The sequence below is a fragment of the Rhinolophus hipposideros genome (assembly GCF_964194185.1).
Source record: "Rhinolophus hipposideros genome assembly, chromosome: 6".
Classification (NCBI taxonomy): Eukaryota; Metazoa; Chordata; class Mammalia; order Chiroptera; family Rhinolophidae; genus Rhinolophus; species Rhinolophus hipposideros.
In genome coordinates, this window is record NC_138052.1 from 16,822,723 (window position 1) to 16,834,948 (window position 12,226).

General features: G+C 39.0%; 1 protein-coding gene across 2 annotated transcripts in view; it reads left to right on the forward strand.

The window, feature by feature from the left end:
• Window positions 1-12,226, forward strand: part of MGAT5 (alpha-1,6-mannosylglycoprotein 6-beta-N-acetylglucosaminyltransferase) — a 319,813-nt gene that overhangs the window by 197,413 nt on the left and 110,174 nt on the right. For both annotated transcript variants that reach the window (XM_081052606.1, XM_081052607.1), the window contains exons 8-9: window positions 7,504-7,575; window positions 9,181-9,342. In XM_081052606.1, the coding sequence (XP_080908732.1) occupies window positions 7,504-7,575; window positions 9,181-9,342 (234 nt within the window). The remainder of the gene's footprint in view (window positions 1-7,503; window positions 7,576-9,180; window positions 9,343-12,226) is intronic.

The following is a 12,226-nucleotide window of genomic DNA, read 5'->3' on the forward strand; positions in this document are numbered from 1 at the left end:
AGATGGTGTCTGTTTTAGATAGAGTGGTCAGGAACTACTGAGAAGATGGGAGGATGGTTTTGAAAACCAATTGAAGTAGGTGAGAAAGTAAGAAGTTTAGCTGTCAGAGATGTTTAGTAGGAACAGTAAATGCAAAGGTCCTGGGAAGACCATCAACATCCAACATTACGAACAAGCACATGGCAGACAACAGTATGGTAGTTACCGGAGGGCAAGGGAGGTGAGGGCAGGTCGAGGAGGGTAAAGGGGTCAAATATATGGTGACAGAAGGAGACTAAACTTTGGGTGGTAAGCGCTCTGCAATATACAGATGATGTAGTATAATTTTGTACACTTGAAGCTTATATAATGTTATTAACCAATGTCGCTGCAGTAAATTAAATTAAAAAAAATACTATGAAATAATTTTATGGTGCACTATTGGTAATTCTAACGAAACCTGGTAGTTCTGAATTGCCTTTTAAATTGCTTCTTATCGCCCTATAAAATGCAATAAATATTTAAAAAGGAACAAAACAAAAAGGAGAACAAGTGCATGGAAAATAATCTCCAGATAAATTTTCCTGTTTTGTTCACAGGTATAATGGTGCCTGGCACATGTATTTATTGAATAAATGTTTCTACTTAAAAACATTTCATAAATAGCTTTCTATGTGTTTGTTCTGAGTGGGTAACTTCTCCCAGCTATCACCTTTTTAATCTTGAAAAAATATATATTCTAAAATTTGTAACATTAAAATCTGCTAAAACATTAAGTTTGAGACATGAAACAGAGGCATTTTGAGCACTTACTAATAATTTTAATATAATTTTTTTAATATTAATTATAAGAGAGTACAAGGGGTGAGATTAGACTATTAGAATGGAATGAACCACTTATATGAGAAGGCACAGTTTTCTTGTCCATTGTTTATTCTCACTGTCACTCAGCATTATTTGCCCAGACCTACAATTCAGGTAACATTGCACATCAACACAAAAGAAGACCTATATCCCCGGTCTCTACAGTATGATTACCTCTATAAATTCAGTGACATTGGCTATCAGAGTGTGCTTGGTGTGCATGCAGGTCCGACGAGGGCCAGTTTTGCCTTGTGCAGTGTGTAGCAGGAAGTATACCAAGTAAGAGTTGGTGTAAGAAGCATCTCCATGCATTACGTCACCTGGTTGACTACAGCGGAATTCTTTTGCTGCCTCTCCTGTGTGAAGAAAACTTGACAGTTCTCCTATAGAGATTTGGGATGGATTTTAAAAACTGTGACATCCCCTTGTGAGGACCTTACTGGTTTTGTGGCACGTTGAAAACTTACTGGAACTTCTCTTGGAAGTTCTTCCCTGGCATCCTGCATCTCCCCAGCCCTTGGCTCTCTCTGGCACATGGTCAGGCCCGTCCTTTCTGTCCATAATATTCCTGCCTCCCGTTCAGTGGCAGCCGTACAGTATTCTAGAAAACACATGAGGCCTGGTTGCCTGTCTGGATCCACTGCCTACCTGTGTGGCCTTGAGCTTTCCCTTCAGTTTTGTGTCTGGTTTCTCCTCACTGAGGTCAATGTCAGGCCTCAGTGTATTGCCCCAAGGTCCTTATAAAATGATGAAAATGGATAAGTGCCACATAAATGGAAATGAGTATTGTCACCATGACTATGTTTAGTACTCAAGTTATATCTTTGATTTATTTACTCACTACTCAACACGTAATGATTGAGGACCTATTCTGTGCCAGGCACTGTTCTGTTCTCAAGGCTGAGGCTAGAGCACTGAACAGGCAAATTCCGGTTCCTGTCTTCAAGGAGCTTCCATTTATATGGGGCAGCAAATAATTGTCAACCAATACATAAAGTAATTTCCACAAGTGGTGAGTGCCCCAAGGAAAAAGAGAGTAAGGATGCAGCGTGGCCAGGTAAGGTGGTCAGGGAATGCTTTTCTGTGTAGAAGTAAGGGAGTGTGATGCATGGAAATCTCTGGAAGGAAGAGTGTTCTAGGTAAAAAGAATAGCAAATGCAGAAGCCCTGAAGTATGGGGTTACCAGGTAAAATACAGGCTATGTAGTAATATTTAAATTTCAGGTAAACAATAATTTTTTAAAAACTATTAGTATGTAACACATACAGCATGGGATGTACTTATACTAATTCTGAAATTCTTATTTAACTAGGGGTGTTCTTTTTTACACACACACACACACACGCACACACACACACACCTGGCAGCCCTTCTGAGGTAGGAATGTTCTGTTTGACATGCGAGGATATTCTTGTATGTAGGGCAAGGTGAGCAAGGCAGGCAGTGTAAGGCTTCAGGTCAGATTTAGTATCATCTTGTTGTAAATTCTGGATTTTATTCTGGCTGCAAAGAGAAGTCACTGAAGGGTTTGAGTTAGTGTAGGAAGTGATTCAATTTCAACTTTAAAACGATTCCTCTTGCTGCACAGACACGGGGGCAAGAGCTATTATTACGCTCCCTGCCCTGCACGGTACCCGGCACAGCAGCGGCACCATCAACCCGTTTGAAGATTCAGGCAATGCCACTCTAATATTGAAGACTGAATTGTCCTTACGGGGCCGTAGGAATCACGTGTCTGGTTTCTGTGGGTGTCGTGTGGTGATGAAGCACCTGGGCCACGGAGCTGCAGATGCGATTCAGGGCTCAGCTGTGGGTTCTGCCGGTGCCCATGTCTTTGTCTGGCACGATGAGCAGCCTGTCGCAGACGATTATTTGAAGACCCAATGAAGTAATGTGTGTAAAGTGCTTAACCTACTGCTTGGCTCCTAGTATATTGTAGTTTTTGTTCTTATATCTTTTGTCTCCCCACCCCGTGCCCTATACACGACCATTTCTAACACGCAGTTTGGCCAAAATATTCATCAGCTCAGTTGTCTAGTGCACAGGACCGGTGTGGATAGCGGAACCATGTACATGTGTCGATGTCTTGTGCCATTTGCCTTCCCCTTTTGAAACTTTAGCAAGGGGAGTGGGCTGGGTGTGACGTGGGGTAGAGAAGTCTTTTTTTTTTTTTTAAGCATATACCTTAATGAGTAACTTCATTTAATATGTCAGTATAACAAATGTATGTGTATGTGTGTATATGCATAGATATGTATAATCGGTATCAAATGAATCGTCAACTATATAGTATAGTCAAGTGTACCCTTTTGATATATAACCACTTAGCCTGACAGGATGATGTAAATTAGCTTTTTTAGATCTTACAGCGTAATAGAATTATTAAGAGGTCATCTGAGCCAACTCCTTCATTTCGTAGATGAGAAAAATTGAAAGCCAAGTGGTTTAAGGTTATATGCCTACTTGTTTGTAGAGTTGGGCATAGAATCCAACAGACTTGGGCTGATTTCCAGATCCATCCTCTTTCCGCACTTAGCAGCTTTCTTTGTCCTTCACTAAGCGTGGCCTTTCAGGTGGCTCTAACGTGTGCTGGTCGGGAGTGACAGATCTCTGTTGTCACCCAACGCTTCCACTCATTGGTGAGCTTATCTCAGCAAGTTGCCACCCACTGTAAGCTTTGATTTCCTCACATGGAACCTGTCCATGGTACCTGTGGCATACGATGCCTCAGGGATTAAAAGATGTCAAGTATTCAAGCTTTTTTTTTTCCCCAGAAACCCTGACACACCGTAAACCTTCAGTAAATGATTGGATGCTTACATAACGTAACTTCTTTAGAAATCATTCTGTGAATAATTGTTCATTGTTTAAAACATCGAATATGCAGATGAATATAAAGAAGAAAAGAAAAAGCACCCATGACACCATCATCCAGAGATAATCTCAGCCTTTTCTTACACATTTTTCTCATTTAGTTTTTATTGCACTTTCCTATTTGTAAAATACAGCATGAAATTCTATGTCAGTGATCCATTAGAGCAAAACAGTTAACATTAATCATGAGAAAAGCCATCACAGAGCCTGATCATTATTCTTTCAAAAGAATAGAATGTTTCTACAGTTATGCCAGTGATGCCTAAGTACATGCATGTATACATTAAATTCCTTTTAGTTTTTGCTGTCATTTTATTACTTCTTTCCCACCCCTTTAAATTCCAATATAAGCTGTATACATATCTGCCCGCAGTTTCTTTTTTCTTAAGTATAATGAATTGTCCATCCTGTGGACCTTGAAAGTGTGACCTACTTGAGCTCTGTTTAGGGACTTTGATTCACATTGCTCATGATTAAGCTGTAAAACCTCTTCAGATCAAAGAAGTTTAAATCATTGGGAGGAGGGATGTCAAAAATCAAATTGGTTAATTTTCTATCTCCTCCTTCAAGAAAGTGATTTACAGGACCCTCTCAGTGGAATATGCATTAATGTTCCGAAAGTCTAGCCTGGCTGGTCTTGTTCTGTTTTTGCTGCCTCTTCATTTTGTTGCCTGAGGCGAGCGCACTAAAAAGATTAGTTTCACTCAAAGAAGCTTTGCCTTCACATCGAAGGTTATTAGAGTAATGATTCTGCTCCTCTATTGATTGTTGTGTGTGTGTTGCCATGAACTCAGATGGTTTTCAGTTCTTGGGCTTCCTGTGGTGGTTTGTGGACTAGTTTAAGGACTAGTTTCAGTGCCCACCCCGGCAGAGGGCTTGGGGCAGGGCTGCCAGCTCACAGGAGTCAGGCAGGGGTAGGGATGGCCAGTGGGAGGGTCCAGTGCTGCCATCGTGTGTGCCTGCGCCCATGGCAAACACAACATCCTGTCCCAAGGAGAGCACCAGGGGTCGCAGCTGGAAAAGCGTGGCCCAGGCAGTGGGTGAAGGAAGGTGAGCACCATAGGCTGACCTAGGACACTAGGGGTCTGACAACCAGGAGAGGAGATGGCAAGAGTGATTTGAAATATAAGCGTGTCCAGATCAGGAAGTAGTGGGCTCATTCTGGGGTTCATATTTTGTGGTAGGATGCTGTGCTGAGGTTGGAGGGGGGGAATTAAATTTGTTAGAAGAGCCTGGATAGATCAGACACAACAGGGATTAGGAAGTTGAGTTATTAGCCTTGAGCAAGTTTTTTCCTGAGTGTTATTAATGACTCTTATTTTGGAAAAGGTTGCTCATTGGAGGGCTGTTTGTTTCAGAACTTGGGGTTATTGCCAGTGCTGGCTTTTTTCCAGTCCTGGTAATTCTCTGAGGTTTCAGAAAAGAAACATTCCCCTTCCCCCTGGAGAAATTTGTTTATGTATAATTTGATTACCTTGTTAAGCAGTTATCCTACTACTGTGTACAAAAACAACAACCTTAAAAACCCACCTTCTTTATTCTGTGGCAAGATGTTCATAGCTGGGTTTTCCTCCATTGCAAGTGAATATGTAACGGTAAGATTTTTTGCTAAAAGCTAAAATAGACTCCATTTTCCATACTTTCGGGGATGGCCTTGAAACCTTGCAAAGCATTATCCAGTCATTTAGAGTAAAAAGCTGAGATAAATGATCAGTTTTGAAGAGGAATTAAAGTCTTGAGTATTCTTTAGGGAAGTCATATTTTAGAAGGTCACCTTGGACTATATTTTCATCAGAGCGAGTTTTGGAAGATTTTTCTTAGGGCGGAGGAGTGGAGAGGGCATATACTTTGCTTTAATAATATCTGATCTCAATGCTGTCTCTCCTTTTGGTTGATTTTCTTTATTCATAATCTTGTTTCATCTTTCCCAGTATCATACTATTCGTGAGGGAAGTTTTCATCCTGACACGTTGCTGTGTCCATTTAGTTATTTACTTAGTGTGAGGTTGACTGCCAATCTGTACCCTCCTTGCTCATCCTCATCCTTTTTGTGTGGGGTTGAAGGTCTCATTCAGATCTGCAATCCATTCAGAGTCTTCACGTTATCAATATGCTTTATAGCAGTCTTCATGTTATCAATATGCTTTATAGCAATGTTTCATTGAGTCCATTGACAAAAATTTAATTTGCACTAAATAATTCAGTCTGGTCTAAGAACACAAGGTACAGGTGTGTGCAGTACTGCTGGGACCACCTGGGCTTCATCCTCTTGCATTCTTCTTTTCTGCCGGTTTTTCCTCTTTTTTCTCATTTGTGGAGCTCCAGATGATTGCCTTTCGTGGTGCTATTGCTGTAAGGTCTAAGGAATTAGTTATGGGCAGCCAAGGCAAGTTAATGTCTTCTTTTCTTATGAGTAAAAACCGTTTCAACTTTCCTTATGTCCCCATTCGGAAAGTCTCCGTTTGAGTCTCCTGTTACCATATTCACAAATATAGTCAAGTCTAATTTTATTCCACAAGAAGAAAAGGAACACATTGCACTTTTCCTGTCTAGGGATTCCCTTCTCCCCCAAGCTCTGCTTATACCTTTCAGGTCATTTGCAGGCAGATGGCTATATGCAAACCACCCAGTTATTTGGTTAAATAAAAATCACCTTACATTAAGTGCAATGTCAAGATTAGTGAAACTGCTGTTTCTTTGAAAACTCGCCCAGACCTGGAAGACAGTTGACTGTCTGACTGCATTGCTGACCGAGGAGGCTGTGGTCTAACACGTGTCTTTGCCTTCTCAGTGACCTTCCAAGGACACCGCCCTCCCTCTTGCTCTGTTCCTTTTTATAGGTCCACCTGGCCATAAGAAGATTATTTTCAATGGCTATTATCCATCTTCAATAATTTCACTATATGTTAGTAACTGGGCAATACACTATTGTGGAATCGTATAGCCAGTTTTGACAGAGAGCTCAGACATCATTATTACTCTGCATTTTCCATTTCTCCTTTACTAGAAATTATGAATTGGCCTAATTTTCTTTGGTAACCTTTATCAAAGGGATTCCTATAAAACCTGGTGCTTTCCTTTCTCTTCTCCCCCCCACTCCCTTCCTCAGCTCTCTAAACTCCTGTGCATTAACAGAACAATCCATCTTCATGGCTTTCACGAGATCGCTGAGGTTTTTTTTTCCTTTTTCCTTTCATCTCTTTCTCCAATACATTTTGCCGTCTTATTTTTGTGGTACTGTGAAGCCAGAAAATGAAGGAAAGCCTAGATCAGTTAGCTTTAAATTATCAGCTGCATTTCTAATTCTGAGATAAATGATTGAGTTCTGTGGCTCAGATGCCATGGTATTTCCTTTCCAGACATGCAACAGCAGATAACGAATCATTCCTGTCTTTTTGCTGTATAGTCAGAGAGGCACCTTTTCATTCTCATTCCCCTATGGCAATGTTCTAGTCTTTTAAATTTCTGCCATAAGAGCCCCCTCTCCTTCTGGTGTAGAAATGTGAGGATTAAATGATTAAGAAAACATCACTGTAAAATACTTTGAAATCAGATGTAAAGTGTAATCATACTCCTTGGGACCTTTGCTGATGATTGTTTCACCTGAGAGGGCACCTGTCTCTGGATGGCTAGCTAAAAGCATGGGACTCTGACTAATAATATTAATAAACCCACTTAAATATAGTGCTCATTGTGTTTCAGAAACTGTGCTCAGTATTTTGTACATTCATTAATTCATTTACAGATGAACCAGCATACTCAGTGCCTCTGATTTATATTTTTCAGGTTGAAAACTGGTGTCCTCATTTACCTTGGAGAGCAAAAAATCCCTACGAAGAAGCTGATCATAATTCATTGGTAAATGATTTTGGAAACCTCTTAGTAGGCTCCTGAGTTGGGTCTGATGCCAAGTGATACATGTGGAGTCTTCTAGAAATGCCAGCTGTAATCTGAAATAGTGATACATTGAAGAACTTCTATCCCCAGTAGAAATCTGGGTGACCAAAGAACTCAACCAGTGTGCATGCATTTATTGAACAATTCTCTGAGGGTTCCTAAGCGATAGGCTACTGATAAGAATAAGACTTTGTGTCAGATGTGGAGGTACTCAGTGATCTAAGGAGGGCTATGGTTGTAAATAGTGACCATACCTGTATAAATGCCAGAATATGGACCCACGGAAATTAATGAGGAAGTGGTCTCAGCCTGTAGGGGTCAGGGGATAGGGCAAAGAGAAGATGGTGTTGGAGCTGAATTTAAAATGATGAGTGAATTGATACTGGGTCAAGGAGATAAAGGTGTCTGATTTGAGGAAGAGGGTTCATGTACAAGAATTTTGCATTTTCAGGGAGTAGGATAGAGCATGGATCAGTGGGACAAGGCGAAGCGGGTTTGGATGAGCTGGGGTGAAGATGAGGTTGGAAAGATAGGTAGGGGACGGTGACAGGCTTAAGTCTTTAGACTGGGGAATCAGCTAAAGGCCAGGTAGTAAATATGTTCATCTTTGTAGGCTGGTAAGGTCCCTGTCAGAGCTACTCAATTCTGACCTTGTAGCACAGAGGGCAGCCATGGACAGTATGTAAATGAATGGGTGTGGCTGTGTTCCAGTAAAAGTTCATGTACAAAAACAAGCACCAAGGAGGATTTTCCTTAAGACCCATAGTTTGCTGACTCGTGCTTCTGTCATGGGAATTTGTTGAGTCAAGAAAGGACATGATCAGATGAGTGTTTAGAATGAACTATGGTGGCCGCTGAAAGATGGTTTCAGCATGTTTTAGATGTTATATGAAAAATATTAGTGTTATTTTAATCACTGATTGTATCCAGCTATATTATAAAAATGTTCTTCCTGGCTTTTAGATTATCCTGGCCTGAATTTTAAATTTTATTCAGTTGTGATAGAAAATGTTATTCCTGGCTTTTAAATTCTTTAGAAAATAGTGAACTTTTATTTGTTTGGACTGGGAAAAAAACTGGATGAGGAGCATGTATTTTTCCCTACTTAATTTTATGGACAGAATGAGGCTTTTTGGCAGCCAACACAATACGAGGTAGCCTGTTAAGAATTGACTTCAGCTCTCCCAGGAGTCGGCTACCCTGCTTGAAGTGGCCAATAAATTCAGGTGCAGAGAATTTCAAGGTACATCAAGCGTACTCATTATATTTAAAAAAAAACAAAAACGCATTTTAACATAGCTCAGGGCTTTGCAATGACTGTGCTTTCTTTCTCAATTTCTAATTTTGTAAATGATGTCCCTTAAAGCAGATCAGCAGTCAGGGGCCTTTGCTTCAATTTGCAATCCTGGGACCTTAAAAGCAAAGCTGTGCAGCAGACAAGACTCACTTTTGAAGCCTGCATTTAATTGAGTATCTCTTTCAAGTTTTCAAATGTCACATCATGAAAACCATTATGGTTTCTGACTTTTTATCTTCTACTCATTTTTATTAAATTTCTGTTTCTAGGCGGAAATTCGTACGGATTTTAATATTCTCTACAGTATGATGAAAAAGCATGAAGAATTCCGTTGGATGAGATTGCGGATCCGGCGAATGGCTGATGCGTGGATCCAAGCAATCAAGTCCCTGGCAGAAAAGCAGAATCTTGAAAAGAGAAAAAGGAAGAAAGTGAGTTTCTAATTAAGTCAGTTCAGTTAGATGCCAGTTTTCTTTTAAAATTTGATTTTGCTTGGAAACAAGACTAAGAGAAATGTCATGTCTCAATGATATTCCCTCAGGGTGAATCTGCTCTGTCTGTTGTGCAGCCATTTTTGGGTTTTCCTTTCCCCAGTTACAATCATCTTACTTAGCAAGGACCAGCACACATGTTTCTTGGGTGAAGACACCCAGAATATCTGCCTGTAAGATGTTTCCTTCGAACCATCTGTCTCTCTCAATGGTATCAGGAAACTTAACCCTCTTTTCTTTACTTGAATACAACATTTGAGAACTTCCTGTTACATCATCATGACAATTTTCTCTTTTTGATGTTTGTCAGCTCTGGGGTTTGGGCAACCGGTTAGTCCCATTGCTTCTCTGTTTGGTTGGTACTGTTGCTTACATTCTTGAGAGAGAGATACTGTAAGTTAAACTTGAACCAGTTTGTTTCAATGCTTGGCAAAACTCTAGAATACCCCTGAGCATGGAAGATTTTATACCCTATTAATTAGAGACTAAGTGGCTGTGGCTTTAGATTAACTGTTCTGATAATAAAAAAATTGAGCAAAGTAAACGATCTGTTCCTACGTCTAAAAATAAATTAAAAATGAGTTAGGTATTCCTAATTTGACTAATTTGATATCCTGGAAAAAGAAAATACAGATACACTGGCAAAACCCCAAGTCAAACTTGGATGGATCAGTTTTGCTTAGATCTCTTGAGATTAGGAGATAACAAGACAAAACGTCCTGGCACCAAAGAGTCCTCTGTGGAAGAGTATGTGGACAGATTCAGATGGGCTGTAAAAAGCAAACAGTGTATCTGTATAATCCTATGCAGTAATTTATTGTTAGGTGAAAAAAAGTTAGGTGGAAAATAGTGAACCTGATTTTTGAAAGGGAGAGGGAATATGTTTATATCTATATCTACATGTATACATGTAGATACATATACACACACCAATATATAATGTATATATAACACATATACACTTCTTGCTCATATATCATATATTTTTAAATGGAAGGATAAACCATAAAATTAAAAATAAAAGGAAATGGATGGTGATGATGGTTGCATAACAGTGTGAATTTACTTAATGCCACTGAACTGTATACTTAAAAATGGTTAAAATGGTAAATTTTATGTTATGTATATTTTACCACAATAAAACAAAGGTCAAATATGGAGTGGGGGAATAGTGTAGAGGTAACAGGTATAGAAAGCACACTTCTCTGAATATATTTTGCTTTGTATATTTGATACTGGAATCATTTTACATAAGTGTAAAATAAAATTTAATTACTCAAAAAAAAGCAACACCTAAAAATCACAAGGAATATGAAACAAATGAATTGACTGCATATCCAATTTTACTATTGACTTTTGAACACAATAAGTTGAATATCTCTAATGGGCTATCACAAAGGACAAAATACTACAAAAATATAAAACAATTTTTACTAATCATGTAGTAGGTGGTGGTGTTGATAGTCTCATTTGGAATCCATTATGTGTATTGGAATACAGCAAATGAGTAATTATATTAGTGTCCTTGAAAAATGGGATTATCAGTGTGGGAGAGAGGAAGTAACAGATGTCAGATGGATAATGTTATGTAAAAATACTGTAATCCTGAGTTTGAATTGGAAAAACCAGTATGAACTCATGATAAGTTTTATCCTTGATGAAAAACAAATTTTCTAGCCATGACCACTGAATAGTCCTACAAAGAGTGGTAATCTGGAGTCCCCTAAACACAGACTTGGTTCTTTACATACCATTTTCATGAAATGGAAGAGGAGTTTCTTAGAAAATTGGTGAAGGCCTGAGACAGAAGTTGTCAATGAGCTTGGAACACTTCCTCATACCAGAAAGAAAAGAAACGTGTCAAAGATGACGGGGATTGTGTCTAAAGAACTTATTAGCCAACTTGAACAGCCCCCCACCCATTGGCCAAAATGAGACAATTTGATAATCAATAAGAAGAATAACTGCACTTTATTGAAACACATCAAATATACTTATATCTGTGATTTTATAATGATACCAATATTTTTTAATCCACATTAGTCATTATTAGAGAATGCTAAAGGACAAATTTGGGGGTTTCTGTTGTTTTTCTAACTGGTAAATAAAGGGGAAGAATAAAGCATTGACCAGGTTGCTGTTTTGTTTTTTTTTTAATTGTAAATTGTATTTGAGAGTAACCAAATAGTTGATGAGGGGTAGTTTCCCTTTATAGAAGTATCCCAGCTAATAGATGCAGAAGGAATGACAGAATATCAACATTTTGCCACCCCTAATGGATTAATGCATTTAGTTAGTGATCATCAGTAGCTGTTAACATCACAAAACAGAGATTGTTCCCACCAGTGAAAGTACATGGCACCACGTGTGAAGTAGTATTGAAAAAAAAAATGAATGGGTCATGTGTGCAGATCTAATTACTAAATACAAGGGACAGAAGAATCTGTTACGCAATCAGCAAAACCTGGAGTGTGAGAGAGACTACTGGAAGTATAACCCAGTTTCTTTGACAAATAAATTCCAAGCATACCCCCACACACTCCTCAAAAAATGGATAATCAGAAACTACTATAGATTAAAGAAGGCTAAGAGATATATGAAGCAGTTATAATTTATGCACTTTATTTGACTTCTGACTCAACCAACTCCACCTGAAAAAATAAGGCACACTTGAGGAAGTGTAAACACTAACTGGATATTGGATGATATTAAGGAATTAGTATCTATTCTAGGGGTGATAGTGATGGTATGATCTTTTAACTGAAAGTTTGTTTCCTGTAGAGAAGCAAACTGAAATACAGATGAAAGTAAGTGATGTCTAGAA